This window comes from Rousettus aegyptiacus, unplaced genomic scaffold (assembly GCF_014176215.1).
Source record: "Rousettus aegyptiacus isolate mRouAeg1 unplaced genomic scaffold, mRouAeg1.p scaffold_m13_p_8, whole genome shotgun sequence".
In the NCBI taxonomy this organism is placed as follows: domain Eukaryota; kingdom Metazoa; phylum Chordata; class Mammalia; order Chiroptera; family Pteropodidae; genus Rousettus; species Rousettus aegyptiacus.
In genome coordinates this window covers 40,552,623-40,570,130 of record NW_023416311.1, presented here as the reverse complement: position 1 = coordinate 40,570,130, position 17,508 = coordinate 40,552,623, and the positions used below count along the sequence as shown (strand labels likewise).

The 17,508-nt window shown below is 40.5% G+C and overlaps 1 protein-coding gene across 1 annotated transcript in view; it reads left to right on the top strand.

Annotated features, from left to right (window-relative positions):
- The first annotated feature begins 284 nt into the window (after positions 1-284).
- Positions 285-17,508, top strand: part of LVRN (laeverin) — a 51,702-nt gene continuing 34,478 nt past the window's right edge. The window contains exons 1-3 of the mRNA XM_016120894.2: positions 285-1,178; positions 12,977-13,119; positions 14,610-14,749. Of these exons, the coding sequence (XP_015976380.2) occupies positions 481-1,178; positions 12,977-13,119; positions 14,610-14,749 (981 nt within the window). The 5' untranslated portion in view covers positions 285-480. The remainder of the gene's footprint in view (positions 1,179-12,976; positions 13,120-14,609; positions 14,750-17,508) is intronic.

Below are 17,508 nucleotides of genomic sequence, written 5' to 3'. Positions count from 1 at the left end.
GCCCACTAGCGCAGGAATACCCGGTGGTGGCCAGCAGGTGTGCTACCCGCAGCTCATCACTGCAGTCAAGGAGCTGAGGACGCTCTGTACCTGTCTCTTTTCCAACTCCTGAACTGCACCGGGACAGATCCCATGAATCCAGTATCTCCATCGGAGGTTTCCAAATCCGAGTTCGTTCCGGCTGTCCCCTCCCCGCACGGACCCTAGAAGCCTCTTCTGCTAGGCGTGCGCTTGGGTGTGCTGGGTCCGCCCCTTCTCTGGGCTCTGGCGGGCGGGGTGGAAAGGCAGGGACCTGGATCTGATTAGGTAGGAGGGGGAAGCCGTGGTCCAAACTTCTCTGTCTTGTCTCCCAGCTTCTCGAGGAGGAAGAGAGAGGGTAAAAGAGAGGTAGGTCCGGTCCCTGAGCACCCGGACCGAGGTTCTGAGCCGCCGCCACCGCTGTCTCCGGGCTCTTGCCTCACCCCCACTGGGGTCCAGGCCATGGGGCCCCCATCCAGCTCTGGCTTCTACGTGAGCCGCGCGGCAGCCCTGCTGCTGGCCGGGCTGGCTGCCGCGCTCCTGCTGGCGCTGGCGGTGCTCGCCGCTCTGTACGGCCGCTGCGCGCGTGTTGCGCCGTCGGAGCTTCACCACCGCGGGGACCAGGACGCCGCGCCTTCCCCGCCCGGCGAGCAGAAGGAGTCGCCGCCGACAGGGCAGTCCCACCCCACTCTTGAGCCGGCGGTGACGGCTACCCGGGACAAGGGGCGACCCTTCGGGCCCTGGGACCAGCTGCGCCTGCCGCGTTGGCTCGTGCCACTGCACTACGAGCTGGAGCTGTGGCCGCGGCTGAAGCCAGACGAGCCCTCAGCTCCGGCGTTGAGCTTCACTGGCCGCGTGAACATCACAGTGCGCTGTGCCGTGGCCACCGCGCGGCTGCTGCTGCACAGCCTCTTCCTGGACTGTGAGAGCGCCGAGGTGCGGGGTCCTCTGTCCTCGGGCACTGGAGACGCCACCGTGGGCCGCGTGCCGGTGGAGGACGTGTGGTTCGCCTTGGAGATGGAGTACATGGTGCTGGAGCTCCGCGAGGCCCTGCAGCCCGGCAGTCGCTACGAGCTGCAGCTCAGCTTCTCCGGCCCGGTGTACCAGGACAAAAGGGAGGGACTCTTCCTCAACGTCTACACGGACCAGGGTGCGCGCAGGTAAGGGCCGGCCGACCCGGGCCTCCTTCGCCCCGGCGTCGGTCCAGCTGCCTATCTGCCTCCAGGTGCCCGTCTCCTGCCTTTTGCCCAAAGCCCTGGCCTATCCCTCGCGACTTTTTTTTATTGAGCCAGAGGGAGAGCGTCTCCTTTCTCCTCTTCCCTCCAGAAACCCTGCTTGGAATAAAGGCTTCGAGACCGTCGTCCCTCATCTGGCCAGCTTTCATTCCCATCCCTGCCCATCTAGTTTGTTTCTATCGTTGCCCCCTCATCAGAGAGCCCCCCTTTCCTCTAACCCGCAATTTCTTCATCGCAGCGAGCAAATTCCTTGCTACTCGAAGTTTGGTGCGCGGACTTGCTATAGCTGTACTACCTGAAAACTTGCTCAAAAGGCAACTCTTAGGACACACCCTCAACCTCGAGGATGAGAATTTGCGTTTTAACGAGATCCTCGCTTGGTTTGCGGACGTCAAAGTTGGAGAAGCGCGAGGGCTAGAGCAGCCCTGCCCTCCCCGATGCTCCCTCAGCGGGCGCGTCCCTCCGCGCTCCGCCGGCTCCCTGCACCGCCTCTTGTCCTCGGCGCTGTGTAACTGCTGCTCTTGCAACAGACAGACTCGCGTGGGAGCTGTTTGTTTTCTCTCTCTCTTTTTTTGCTAAGGTTCTCCAGGACCTCGGAATCCCCTTTAATTCATTCCTTCCCACCTTCTGCCTGGGGCCCGCGTCCAGTTTTATTGGTGAGCGGCCTGCTCCTCTACCCCTCTCAACTCTTTGAACTACTTACTCTGCTACGTGTCAGAGCCTGCGCCTTCCGAATTCCTCTGCTGGAAAAAAAAAAAAAATGAGCGAGGACAGACCTCCCCTCCGAATTTGCAAGCTCACGTAGTGTACATACGTTCTTTTTACACTCATTTGAGATAATGTCTCCCAATAGAAATGTTGTGTACAAGAATTGCCCCATGCCACACTCTGGGAGCACATTACTTGATCTCTGGCGAGCATGAGGGGGTGGAGGAGTGGGGAAATGGTTTAGGTGGAAGATACCGAAAAAGTCTTTCTTTCAAACTAGCGATCTCTTTCGCTCACGCACTGGTGGAGCATTTGCGGTTTACACAACTGCATGTACTTTACTCTTTATTATTAGAGAAAATGTTCTCAGATGTTCTCTGGGGGAAAGAAACCCACTAAATTACCCCCTAAATCGTCTCCTGCGCTATTTTCAAAACTACAGGGGTTTTTAAATAAGTTTAATAAGATGCCTTAGTGGATGTGTAATCTGTAACTTTTGTTTTTAAGGACAGTATGCCTGTTTTTTCTCTTTCAAAAGTACATCAGTGGTTGAAAAATCATTTTTGAAAGTTTCACATTAAGATGATGTGTAACTGCCCTTATGGGCACTGGGAACTTTTTGAAATAACTAGTTCAGGGTGCAAGATTTTTCAGAGGAAAAATATGGTTGCTCTCTGCACACATATCTGGTACTGTTTCCTGCTGTCAGTAAGTAAATCATCTGTTCACCCATCTCTTTCTTCTCCCTTAATGAGAAGTCTTAATGGGGCTGTGGCCCAGACAAACTGCTCTAGCAAACATGGGAAAGGAAAGTCCCTTTTTCTATTGTGCTGCCAACTCTAATGGTAACTAGAAACCATATTTTGAGAACATTAAAATCCAAACAGGCAGAAATTATAATAAAGTTTTACAGATGATTATAGACCAAGAAAGAGATCCAGAACTGCGGCATCTTAGAGGAGCTGTTTCCTCAAAGTTGCTGTTATTCAGTGTCTCTGCTTCTGAACTCACAAAGAAAAGAAACATGCGGTTCCGCTTAAAGCCAAGGTCACAAAGAACCTGGACCAAGGGAGGACTTGTGATGAGGCAGATTTTGGAAGCCCAACAGGCCTGGGGTTGAGCCTGAGATGTATGACTTGAGCCAGTCACTTCACCTCTCTGAGTTTGTTGCCTCATTTATGGACCGGACATAATGTCAACCTTTAGAGTGTTGTGAGAATTAAATGTGAGAATTAAATGAGTGGCTCATAACCTGTCCAGTGGTAGCACTATTATTCGCTTAGGGTATAATAATAATTATAATTGTTCCTATTATCTAAACATGGAATCTGCCACATTCCTGGTAGATATGAGTTTAAGAAGAAGATTCCACTTTGGGAAAACCCTGCCTACTGATTTCACATTTTTCTTGGGATGTCTCTAATTTCGGCTGCAGCAGTTGGAATATGTTTACCTCTCTTCTTTGATGACTCTTTATCACAGTCTGGAGAGACTAATGTTTTTAAATAATTTTACTCAACACTAAGGGAAAAGAAAAAGGAAGTCATTCCAGAATATACAAAGAGCATCACTGTCTCCCATCTGCAACAAGAGGGATGGACCTTGACATTACACGAGATACCTAGAATAGTTAAATTCTTAGAGGCAGAAAGTAGAATGGTAGTTGCTAAGGGCTGGAAGAGTGGGAAGTTGTTTAATGAAGGACATTTGGGGTTCTAGTTTGGTGCTGTTATAAATAAACCTTCTATGAGCAATTGTGTATAAATTTTTGTGTGAATGTGAGTTTTCATTTTTCTGGGAAATATGCCCAGGAGTGCAATTGCTGGGTTATTTGGTAGTTGCATGTTTAACTTTTAAGAAACTGCCAAACTGTTTCCCAAAGTGTCTGTACCATTTCACGTCCCCACCAGCAATGTACAAATGACAGTTTCTCTGCATCTTGACCACCATTAGGTAGTGTCACTTTTTAATTTTATTTTAGCTGTCCTGATAAGTAAATAGTGATATTTCACTGTAATTTTAATTTGCATTTCTCTAATGGTTAATGATGTTGAACATCTTTTCATGCTTACTTGCCATCTGTATATCACTTTCAATGGGATATCTTTTCATGTCTTTTGCCCATTTTCCAATTGAATTATTTGTTTACTGTTGAGTTCTGGGAGATTTTTTTTTCATATATTCAATATTCGAGTCTGTTGTGAGAAATATGGTTTACAAATATGTTCTCCCGGTCTATAGCTTGTCTTTTCATCCTTTTAATAATTCTTTCAGAGAGTGAAGTTTTTAATTTTAATGAAGTCCAATTCATCAATTTTTCAATAGGTCATGCTTTTGGTGTCATGTCTACAAATTCTTTTATTTAAGAATTTATTTTTTTAGAGTAGTTTTAAATTTACAACTAAATTGAGTTTGAGAGATTTCTTGCATAGCCCTTGCCCCCGCACATGCAAGGCCTGCCCCACTATCAACATCGCACACTAGAATGGATTTTTTTTTTTAAACTAAAGATGAACCTATATTGACACGTTATCATTACTCAAAGTCCATAGTTTACCTTAGGGTTCACTGTTGGGGTCGTATATTCTATAAGTTTGGACTAATCTATAATGACGTATATCCATTATTATAAAGTCATACAGAGTCTATTCACTTCCCCTAAATCCTCTGTTATCTGCCTGTTTATCACTCTCAACCATTGATCTTTTTATAACCTCCATAGTTTTGCTTTTTCCAGAATGTCATGTAGTTGAAATGATTAAATATGTATGTAGCCTTTTCACATTGGCTTCTTTCACTTGGGAATATGCAGTTGAGGTTCTTCCATGTCTTTTCATGGCCTGCTAGCTCATTTCTTTTTAGCACTGAGTAATAGTCCATTGTCTGTATGTACTACAATTTATTCATTCGCCTACTAAAGGACATCTTGGTTGCTTCCAAGGTTTGGCAATTGTGAAAAAGCTGTTATAAACTCTGTGTGCAGGTGTTTGTGTTGAAATACATTTTCAGTTCCCTTATGTAAATGTCAATAAACATAATTATTGGATTGTATGGTAAGCGTATGTTTACTTTTGTAATAAACCAGCAAACTGTCTTCCAAAGTGGCTGTACATTTTGCATTCCCACCAAAAATGGATGAGAGTTCCTATTTCTCTACATCCTCACCAACATTCAGTGTTGTCAGTGTTTTGGATTTTGCCCATTCAGTAGTTGTGTAGTGGTATGTCATTGTTGTTCTAATTTGCATTTCCCTGTTGACATAACGTGGAACATTTTTTTGTATGCTCATTTGCCACCTATATAGTTTTTTGGTGAGGTGTCTGTTGAGGTGTTTGGCCCATTTTTTAATTTAGTTGTTTGTTTTCTTATTGTAGAATTTTAAGAGTTCTTTGTAAATTTCAGATAGCAGTCCTTTATGAGATGTATCTTTTGCAAATATTTTCTTCCTGTTTGTGGCTTGTCTTCTCATTCTCTTTATATAGTCTTTTGCAGAACAGAAGTTTTTAATTTTAATGAAGTCAGTTTATCATGTATTTCTTTTGTGGATTGTTGCTTTGGTGTAGTGTTCAAAAAGACATCACCATATCCAAGGCCATTTAGGTTTTCTTCTCTATGTTATCTTGTAAGAGTTTTATAGTTTCACATTTTACATTTATGTATATGACTCATTATCAGTTAATTTTTATGAAATGTGTATGATCTGTGTCTAGTTTCATTTTTTTTTTTGCTTGTAGATGTCTCATTTTTTCCAGCAACATTTGTCGAAGAGGCCGAGTTTACTACATTGTATTGCCTTTGCTCCTTTTTCAAAGATCAGTTGACTATATTCATGTGGGTCTATATCAGGGTCTTTATTCTGTTCTGTTTATCTATTTGTTTATTTTTCTTTTACTATTTTACTGAGAGTTTTTGTCTTGAACGAGCATTGGATTTTGGCAAAAGCTTTTTCTTACATACCTGGAATAAATCCCACTGGCTGTAGTGTACAATTTTTTTCATACATTGTTATTGAATTAAATTTGCTAATATTTTGTAGAGGATATTTACATATATGTACATGAGAAATATTAGTTTTTTGTAATGTCTTTGTCTGGTTTTGGTAGTAGGGTAATGCTGGCCTCATTGAATAAGTAAAAAAATATTCCCTATGCTTCTAGCTTCTGAAAGAGAATGTAAAGAATTGGTATTATTTCTTACTTAAATATTTGGTAGAATATACCAGTGAACTCATCTGGGCATGGTGCTTTCTGTTTTGGGAGATTATTAATTATTACTATTTATTTTCTAATAATTATTGATGCAATTTCTTTAATAGATATAGGCCTATGCAGATTGTGTATTTCTTCTTGTATAAGTTTTGGCAGATTATGTCTTTAAAGAAATTGGTCCTTTTCATCTAGATTACCAAATTTGAGGGCATAGAGTATTCCATAGTATTCCTTATTATCTTTTTAATGTCCATAGGACCTTTAGTGATGTCTCCACTTTCACTTCTGATATTGGTATTGATATAGTCAAATTAATATCTACCTTGTTCATTACAGTTTTCTATTTGTTGCCCTTGTTCTTTGTTTTCCATTGTTTGTCTTCCATTGTTTTTCTACTTTTCTTTACTATGTTGAATTTTTCAATTCATGAACAGAGAATGTCTATCTATTTATTTAGATCTTTGATTTATTTCATCAATGTTTTATCATTTTAGTATACAAATCCTATATCTGTTTTGTTAGATTTACATATAAGTAATTTCATTTGAACAATTGTAAATGATATTGTATTTTTAATTTTATTTTTCATGTTTGTTACTACTATATAGGAATACTGAGTTTCATATGTGCATCTTGTATTTTATGACCCACTGATCTCACTTACTAGATCTAGCAGTTTTTTGTAGATTCCTTATTCCTTGGGATTTTCTACATAGATCATCATGTCATCTGCAAATAGAGATGGTTTTATTTCTTCCATTCCAATTCATATGTCATTTATTTTATTTTATTGCCTTATTGAGCTGGCTAAAACTTCCAGCACTATGTTGAGTGAAGTAGACATTCTTGCTGTTTTCCTGACTTGGGAGAGTTTTTAGCCTTTCACCAATAAACAAGATGTTAGGCATAGATTTTTTATGTGTGTTCCTTATCAAGTTGAGAAAGTTCTCTATTTATGTTATTTCTGAGAGGTTTTTTCCTTCATGATGAACGTGTGTCGGATTTTGTTAAACACTTTTTCTGCATCCATTGATATGATCATGTGATTTTTTTCTTTTGTCTGTTAATATGGTATATTGATTGATTTTTTGACTATTGAATCGACCTTCATGTCTACGCAGTTTTTTATAAGAGGAGTTGCTGTATCATAAGGGAGAGTAGTAGAAAGCCCTTCCAATGCGGGGAGGAAGGCTTGGAAGAGAGAGAGAAGGACAAGTGGACATAACAAATATCTTTACTTTTCACCCTCCTTCTTCTGACAGAGTGTGACCCTGGGACAAATTTTCCTGTGCAAGTAATTTTTTAGGAAGTGTTCCTAGGAAAAACCAAGTAGAGAATTGGGAAGAATTGGGAAGAGGCCAAGCCAGGATATGAGATCAAACAAAGTCTTATAGAGGAAAGTTCTGGAGAGAGTGAGAGGCACACCTGAGAATTTCCTCATCAGGAGCAAGGGAGCAGGAGCATTTGAACTCCTTCCCCCCACCCACAACTGTAAGTCGTTGATTATAGACTGGTCCTTGGGCCAAGTTAATTCCTAGGTAGTCTGCTCTTTAGGATGCAGCTAATGCAGTCCCACATGGAGACACAGGTGGTAACTGTTGGATGAGAGAGAAAAAGTGATAAATAGATCTGAGCCAATATGGACAGAATGCTGGCATTACCTGCTACAGGGTAGAACATTGTTGGATGGAGGATGCCGCCACTTACTAGCTATCTAATCAGTTGCATAAATTCCCAGGAAATCAGCTTTCAAATCTGTAAGTTAAGATGGTGGGGCTCTTCACGATCTCTTCTACTTTTGAAATTCAATGAAAGAGAAAATGTATAATCCCATTCCTGTTCAAAGTATTCTTTAGGAATACTCTCATTTCTGATCATGCCTTTCCTTCATAAAAGATAAGAAAGAATATGGAGGTATTTAAAGAAATGAAAATAGAAAAATCAACAGATGGGAGTAGCTTGTTTGTGTGAAATGGCTACAGAAAATCAGGATTTTTATTTGGTATAAATTAAGGTGAAAACAGCATAATCAAAATTAATCAATTTACGCAGGTGTAGAAATAGCACACAGAGCATTAAAGACTTCCTTCCAGTCACTGTTTATGCTCAAAAATTTGGCACAGTCCTTAGGGTATGACACTCAAGAGAGAAAGTTGAGTAACATTAGGAAAGAATTGAGGAGTCTTAAAACAAGGTCAGTGAACTCAAGTGCCAGGCATATGGTGTCATTGGTCTCACAGAGAAAAGAGTTCTTTTCATTATTCTATAGAGGTGTTAAACTCACACATGTCATGTGGCTGAGCGGTTTTCTCTGAGAGACAGTTCTGCTCATCAAAGATTTAGATCCTGAATCTTTTGAAAACCAGTGTAACCAGCTTATTGAAAAGCACACCTCATGGTTCAGTAAAAATGGCACTGTGTTTCTCCAACTTCTCTTTTAAAATTTAGTCTCTGGGGTAATATTTTCTGCTTCTGCACGATTGCTCTAGAAGTTCATAATTTCCTGCTCGGTCTTAAGTTACAAGTGATCTATGGTCACTAAGTCACAAACACTGTCCAGAAATTAGAAAATCTAGTCCTATGTAATAGTCAAAACTTTGAACTTAATTTACTGTTAAATCTCCCTCTCCAACCCCCCCCACCCCCACCCCCTCCACTTCTCCCTTCCCCAGGCTTGGTCTGGCTTTCAGGATGGAAACTTGTGGTAAGGTAAGGGGTAGGGTTGTTCCATTTTTCCACCTCATATTTCTAGCCCTACCCTTCCTTCTATCTTGAGCTGTGGTTTCAACCCCACTGGGTCCAATGGGACTTGGGAAGACAGAGAGAAGTGACACATAGGGTGGTTCTTACTTGAACCAGTGTTCTTGTCATTTAATCTCACTTGGGTCTAGCAGATGCATTTTTTTCCCTGGAGATGTCATTTTGCTGGGTTGTTCAGTTTTCTCTCTGTTTCTCTTTCTTCTACAATTTCTTTGATCCTACAAAATGTTCTTATTTCTCCATTCTTATGATCACTTGTGACTCATTCCTCAGCCCTTAAACATCGAGCAGTACATCTCCAAGCTTCTCCAGGTGGCTATATTGGACAGAACCCAAGACAGTCCACATTATGACTCATTCTGTGTCTCAGGGCCCATTTATACATCCCTTGTCTGGGGCTGACATGGGTCCTAAGGCAGCAGGACTCTTCTGGTTCTGCCTCCAAATCAATCAGTTCTCTTACCTTTCAGATTCCTACCTGGTAAAAGTTAGACTTGGGCCAGTGTTAATTTGAACTTTCTCAAGAGTGAGTTGGACACCAGCCTCTAAGTCTCAGTCTCAGAAAACATGTCTACTGCTCTGTGATGGAGCATCTCCCCTTAGCTCAGGGTTAGAGAGCTAACCCTCGCCCCACTCAAGAAATCTCTTCTTTGATCTCTTTTGTCTCCATTTCTGACCCTTCTTCTACGTCCTTGATGTAGCTAAGAAGTCCAAGAGGAGCCTACATGTTCTCGAGACCATTTATTTTGAAAATCTTCATAACATGGTTTGGCACCTTTCTTTGGAATTTTACATCTGTTATGTTTTGTTGCCTGGTAGAAACTTCAGTTTTAAGATCCTATTACACAAGTAATAAACAAACATGATTCATGGGCCAATTCTTGAACCACAGTCTAGCGGTATAACATCTGTCTTTACTAAACATTTTGATTTCTGAGTGCATTGTGAAAAAAAAAATAGGGACAACTCTCCAAAGAGTCTTATTTACTCTTTGACCAGCTATGTTATTTAGCACTTGTTAACTAGAGCTGTAGGCATATGGAGTTTATAAGATAATTTGTAATGAAATACCTTACCGAGTGGATATTATTTTATATTGTAGTAGATTGATCCTTAAAGGCATCACGTGGTCTTGACCACTAAGACCTCTTCCAGCATAAGAGAGTAGTAAGTCCATGTTTCTCTGGCTGTATAAGAGGGCAGGAAAGAAAGTACTGATCTACTAGGAGACAAATTCTGCCAAATTAACTTCCTCACCAGCTGAACGTTCCAAACCCAGACTTCACGGGCACCATAATAGCATGTTTCAGTGAGGTCTGAAGGGAGGAGAAGGTGGTGGATGGTTCTGTTTTCTGAGGTCAGGATATCCTTACGAGGTTGCTTAAGTCCAAAGCAGAGAGAAGGGAAAATAAATACCAGTCTTTGGTCCCCAAATGTGGCATAACCAGATCGTATATATTGCTAGTTGGCCCTGACCTTTGAAGTTAAGATTGAGAGCCAGAAAGGCTGTGTATTATAGGGATTTTTCCCATTTTGTTTGTTTGTATAAAACCAAAGAGGGAAATAGTTGAGTAAAAGCCAAGAGATTTTTTTTTTTTTTTTTAATTTTACTCCTCTGGAGACCTGAATCATGGAATTGAAAGACACTTGTTGGTGTTTGATTCACTTAAGTGGTGACTCTCTAGACTGGTGTCTTTAGCCCATTTCGATAAGCCCATTTCCCTCTTCCTTGAAGAGTCTGATTTTCTCCCTCCTCCCCACTTTGCCATCTCCTTGAGATTTACTTATGTGCTTTGTGATATATGGCAGCAGAAAAGATATCAAACTTTACTTTCTATAATTTTTGTTACATAAGCAATAGACATTTTTGGCTTTCTAAATATATAAACATATACTATATAATTGGGTGTCCTTTTTCATTCTACATTATACTTTTTCATGCTGCTATATTGCTGTTTATACAAAACATCCTACAATTTCAGAGGATTCATGGATCCCCTAAGGCTGCATAGGAACTCTCAAAGGACTGTTTCTCCCAGTCCTAGATAACTCAGTCATGGCCACCTCAAGGGCTCTTTTTCCATCCTGTTGGGTGTCTTTAACCCTGTTAGAATCAGTTTTAGAGTTCTAGAGCTCATCTCATCCCATATCTGCATTTTATAGAAATAGATGCCCAAAGAGTTTAAGCACCTTCCCCAAAGTTACACCACTGTGTGTACACTGCAGATCCTGAGCAAGAATTCAGGTGTCTGAATTCCCTGCTCAATGTTCCTTCCACAGTGTTGTCAATTGCTTGAATCTTCTCTACTTTACCTCTTCCCTTTTAGAGATAACAACCAATGCTACAAAACAAATGCCAATGCAACAAACTTTGCAAACAAACTTTTATTCTTTGTGTATGCTAATATCAAGCTGCCTTTATTTATAGTACCTGCAGAGCTGAGAAAATACTTATTCAGTTGTCATGAAACCATATTTTTGCAAGTATTATAAATGATACAGAAGACAAAACACCTAACCCTTAACTTCTGGTAGTTCTGGTAGTTTAAAATTTATGGGGGAGGTAAATGTGGTTCATATTCAGCTTATGGTCAACTGTGATCTCTGGGACCTTTTTAAATGCATTTGTCATTAGCGATTTCGAGGCTTCCATCCCAACCTATAACTTATTCCTCCTTGAATTCTTCTGTAGTTCATCTATATTGAAAACAATTTGTGACATTGAGAGGAATATAGGAGAATTTAGAGGTCATTTATTGGTAAATTTAGTTACTAATAATATGAAAGCTCAAACGGCCATAAAAGGTAGTGCCATTATTTTTTTAGATGGGGAAACTGAGGCTCAGCAAGACTGCGTGACTTATTCAGGATTTCTCATTGGTGATAGACGAAGTGGCTGTCGTCAGAGGCCACAGGCACCCTTCCAGTCCAAGCAAGCAAGAGTGTAATGAAGAGGGAAAACAAACAGAGCAAAATAGGCTTGTTGAAAATTGTGGTTTTGTCGCAGCAAAGTTAAGAACATATCAAAATTAGCTGACTGTAAGAGGCTTATGAACGTGCCAACTGTTCTGTTCGTCTTTCTTAAAGCTGTGTGAATTTTCATGTGAGCAGGGCCCTTATCATGATCTAGGAGGGATTCGCAGAGGTACGTAATGGATGGGCCATGCTCTCTCAAAATATCTTTGTTGAATTCGCCTTTTACTTTTCTAAGAACTGGGCCCGAAGGAAGAATAAAAGCATCAGAGACATTAAGTCCCAGGACCTGAGGAGGAAGAAAGAAGTTAGTCTCCACAATTGTATTTAAAAACAGATTCCCAGGGCAGGGAGTCTTGGAAAATGGGATAATAAGACTGCAGGTTTATTTTGAGGAGAAAGTTGTTTGCTAGGACCTGTCTTGTGTCAGACTCTTGTTTGCTCAGGGTACTCTTTTCCCTATTAATCACCAGTGCACAGTGGGATAATACCACTTTTTGTACTTTTCCATAGAGATTGGTGAAAAGAGCAGTAGAAACGTGATCAAATCTACCCGTATGTAAAATAAAAGTTATTCAGTTGGCACATACCCACATCTTTTACCCCTAAGAATGTACAAAATAAAATTTTTGGAAAGTTTTCAACCAGGAAGAAGAGGGAACATGTGAGCAAAAGGTAAAAATGTAGACATTCTTTAGCTGACTTGCTCTTCGGTAGAGGATGAAAGCAATAGGCCATTCCCAAAGTAGTAATTCTATTTGAAAACATACTTGGTTCTCAAAAGCCTGGCATTGCATATTGGTTATATTTGTTCATATTTTGCTTGTAAAAGGTTTTAAAGGCATATGATGTAATGAAGTAAATATTATTTTGTGGTTGAAAATTAAATAGTTCTTTTGTATTTTAGGTCTTGTGAGAAGTGGAGCGTGTGTGTTATGCGGAGGGCAGCAAGGAAGATGAGGGGAAAACATTCTAGCTCCTTCCTTATAATTATAAGCCATAATCCCTCAGTATTTTTTTCTTCCACTGGTTTGAGATAAAAATAAATAGATTTTTCCCAAAAATGTATTTTAGGGCCCTGTTAGCATCTCAGATGGAACCAACATTTGCCAGGAATGTTTTCCCTTGTTTTGATGAACCAGCTTTGAAGGCAACTTTTAATATTACAATTATTCATCATCCAAGTTATGTGGCCCTTTCCAACATGCCAAAGCTAGGTAAGTAATGTCTCCCGTCATCTCACACATATATTTTTATATATTAATGATATATGTTTATATTTAACTCTGTAATAGCTTTTAAATTAGTAGCTTTTGTAGGCAATGTGTTGGATTGTGGTGTGTTATAATTGGGGAGAGCAGTCACATTGAGCATGTGACAGTACCCACATCTCAGAGATGATTAAGCCTATTTCTTTTTGGATTACGTTTGGGGTGACATTGGTTAAAGATATAAGTTTCAGGTGTACAGTTTTATATTTCATCATCTGTATACTGCATTATGTGCTCATCACCCAAAGTCTAGTTTCCTTCTGTCACCATATATTTGACCCTCTTTACTGTCTTCACCCTCCCTTCCCCTCTGGTAACCACCATGCTATTGTCTGTGTCTCTCAGTTTGTTTGTTTGTTTTGTTTATCTGTTTGTTCCTTTCTGTTTTATATCCCACATATGAGCAACATCATATGGATCTTGTCCTTTTCTATCTGACTTACTTCGCTTAACATAATACTCTCAAGATCCAACCATGTTGCAGCAAATGGCAATATTTCATCATTTTTTATGGCTAAGTAGTATTCCACATCTTCTATATCTAGTCGCCCTCATAGGACACCAAGGTTGTTTCCATGTCTTGAATACTGTTAGAATTCCGAGACATTATAATGTTCTTATACATTGACAGCCTGTCTGCCCATTAGTTTGGGCTTCAACTGTTGATCATAAGTGATAACAAGCTAGTGGACTTAATGCATAGAATGTTTTATTTGGCTCACGTGACTCTTTTCTTTTGATTAAAGTAGTGTCTAACTTTTAAAAATTCAGAGATTTCTCATAAAAGTCAAAATTCTTACTTCCTTGAAAACTTAAAAGATATAATAACACTGGACCCACAGTTCCTATGTGACAGCGATAGTTACAGCTGAGGAGATGCTGCCTCCTGCAGACTGGGCCTGTGTGCCCCAGACTTCCATGATCCCCACCAGTCTCAGGTAGTGTACACCAGCCCATTTCACATCAGGTACCTGGCCTTCACAGGCATTCGAGTCTGTGATTTCAGGTTTAAAGGCCCCAGCCTGCTTCCATTAAAGATCTAGTTGAAATGTGATATTGGCAGAATTATACCTTGTTGACCTATCATGGGCCTGGAAAGTTCTAGATTAAGTCATGTGAGAAATGGGCTGGACTAGGAAGCAGTAGAAATGGATGAAAAAGAGAGGAGGCAGATCATGGGCCTAACTTATAGTGCTCATGGATTTGGGCCTTAGGCCATACCATATTACTTCAGATACTAATTCAGGACTAAAATGCCATCCTTAGATCTTCCTAACATAATTTTGATAGCTTAAGGGTAGAGAAATCTGAACCGCTAGACTATGGTGAGTAGTCAGGAAGAAGCAGTCAGGTGACAATCAACTTGACAAATTATTTCAAAGGTAGATATTATTGCTTATATTTTCAGTGATTTGGACTAAAATATATTTCTCTAGGTCAATCTGAAAAAGAAGATTTGAGTGGAAGCAAGTGGACTGTTACCACCTTTTACACCACACCCTACATGCCAACTTATTTAGTCGCATTTGCTATATGTGACTATGACCATGTCAACAGAACTGAAAGAGGCAAAGAGGTGAGTAAAGAGGATTCTCCAGGTAAGCGTCCATTTGTATTGGCTACAGATTGTTCACCTACTCTCTGCGTCCAGGGTTATACCTATATATCCCACTGTCGCCTCTTAGTTCTCATGCTGACTTTTCTCAAGCCCTACAGAAGATCTTAGTGCAGCTTTGCAGAATGGGACACAATTCCCACTCTGGCTCTGTGGAGTGCTTTTCATGGAAGGCCACGCATCAAGCCTACTCAAGGCAGTTTCTGAGACCTCGCTCCCCCTAGGCATTGCTGCCTTTCACAGTACTGGAAAGGATAGGGAAAGCTGTCATACTGGTGCCTTGAGGCTCAGGTTTACCTTAGCCTATGATATTAATGCAGTCTTGAAGCTGACGTGACACTTAAAATGTCTAGCAAGCAGTTTGGCCCAGGTGCCAAACAGCCAAAACAGATACCAGTCGGGAACAACTGCTGTGGCTGATATGATGTATGCAGGTTAAATACCATCCCTATCGAGAAGTAGGGCTACTGGTTTCCTCAGCTCTGGGGCATGCAACACTTCCCCAGTGTATAAAGTAGATACTCTGTCCAAAATACGTAGTTTTCACCCAATCGTACATACTGATCCTTTAGTAAAATATCAAGGTTATTGTGGCAGTACTTTATATTCTGGTTCATTCCCTCTTCTAGTGTGGGGGTAAGTAAAGCCAGTGCTGTAGGCCTGGTTCTTGTCAGATCAGCTTTACAAGGCTGAGGAAAATCAGGCCCTATAGCTGGCTGGAGCTCTCTCCTCGGCCTAAGATCTTTTAGGCTCCTATGTTGACTTGTGAAGACCAGGAAGCTGCAGATGAGCCGAGTTTGTTACCAGGGAGAGAGTCACTCAAAGTAATTCCCCCAGTACTCCTAACCTAATGATGAATTAAAAGTACCGCACTGGATGCAAACAATAGATGGTTACCTTCCTCAGCTATTGGCTTCGGTATGATTTCTCTTATTGAATAATCACTGGTAGATCCTTGGTATTCACAGGTATAACACTGACCAAGTCAAACATTCATGACATTTACTGATAAATCTACTCAGGCGTGGTTTGGAAGCACATGCTTTGTAGCTGGCATGAAGGAGTGGGGCCACGAGCTCATGAGTGACCCAAGGTGGTCTGTCAGCATCCACATATCAAGTGGCTTGTTGCTCTCAATGCTGCTGCACAGTGAACAATTCTTATACAAGGCTTTGTTTCTTTGTGATAGATTACCCTGCAAAGAAAGCCAGCTCTCATACAAGCAAAGAGGAAATGGAACATCCCTAAGAAAGTAGTGTCGTTAGCCAGAAAATTGAAAATTGGGATGAGTTTATCAGTGGAATGTTGCATTTGGCTAAAGCTTGGATCTACAAAGTAAAGGAATCCACCATATACTCTGCAGGAGAACCAGAATGTACTCTTGGAAAAGCATCCAGACTATTAAAAATTGCTCATTAAGTAAGATAAAAATTTCATGAAATTGACAATGTGGTTAATGCATGGCATGAGGATAAACATAGGGTAAACTAAACTAAGGTTGGAAATAACATTCTTTGAGTAGAATTTAGCCCATATGGGCATCTGCAAAAATATTCCTCTCTTTTATGTTAAGGTCTCAGGAGGGCCATAAGAACACACTGCTGGACTGAGTGTGATTTTGAAGGAACTTTGTGGCTACATCTCCAAAATGTTCCTTGCTGCCCTACTAGGGGACACCCACCTCTTCTACCCAGCTTGAGATCTCCATTATTCGCCTGCCTTTTGGCTTATAAAATGGCAATTTATGGGAGGAACTTTATAAACTGAAATTTCACACACAAACGTTAATTGTTATTGCCATTATTTTCCAAAAGACTATAATTAAAATGCATTCATTATCTCGAATGTGGGGAGAGGTGACTATTCTTTCCACTCACATAGCGTGGGATTTGGTTTAGCAGTATTTCTGTTGCCTCAGAAATTAGAACTAGAATTGGGGAGGGTAAGTTTATTGTAGGGGTAGGGCTGAGTCCTGGGGCCCTCTTCCCCAGTGTAATAAGACCGCTGCAGCATGGAGGAGGATGAAAGTAATGAGGGATCAAGGCAGGAGGCTTCAAAAACAGGTGGTTGCATTTTGTGAAAGGGGAGCATTCCCGAAGCCCTCACATAATTCAAGACAAATTTTCCAGCAGAAATTTAAGCAAAGTAAGGTGAACATGTTTTTGGAATATAACAATCTGCAAATGTTATTGTGCCGCTTTTCATTTTCTTAGCGTTTTCTCTAATGTTTTGTAAAGAGCTCTTTAACAAATTAATTGTATCCACATCAGGACAATTATTTTAATTCCTTTGTCTCCCTCTACCTTTCATTCCAGAGTTGATGAGTTTCACATATATATTCTTTAGCATTAACACTAGCAACTCCATTAAAAAAGTGCTTAGATGGCATTGTTGTGGAGTATGAAATGATTTCATATTAAAATAATGACAAATGTTAAAAGAACAGCAAATTACAGTAGTCACCCAAATCTCACAAATAAGTTTCCCAAGTGTCCAAACAACAATGCAGTTACATTAGACTAACAAAACATGGTGGAATTTCTTTTTACCTACCAAGGTTGAGGTATCAGACACAGAGAATATAGTTCACTTGCTTCATCTGTGAAATTATAAGACTTTTGATGAATATTTTTTTAAATTAGGGAAATTAACCATATTTCAAATGTTGAAAATAAGATGAGACTATTAATGTTCTTATTAACAAACCATTTTAAATTGTC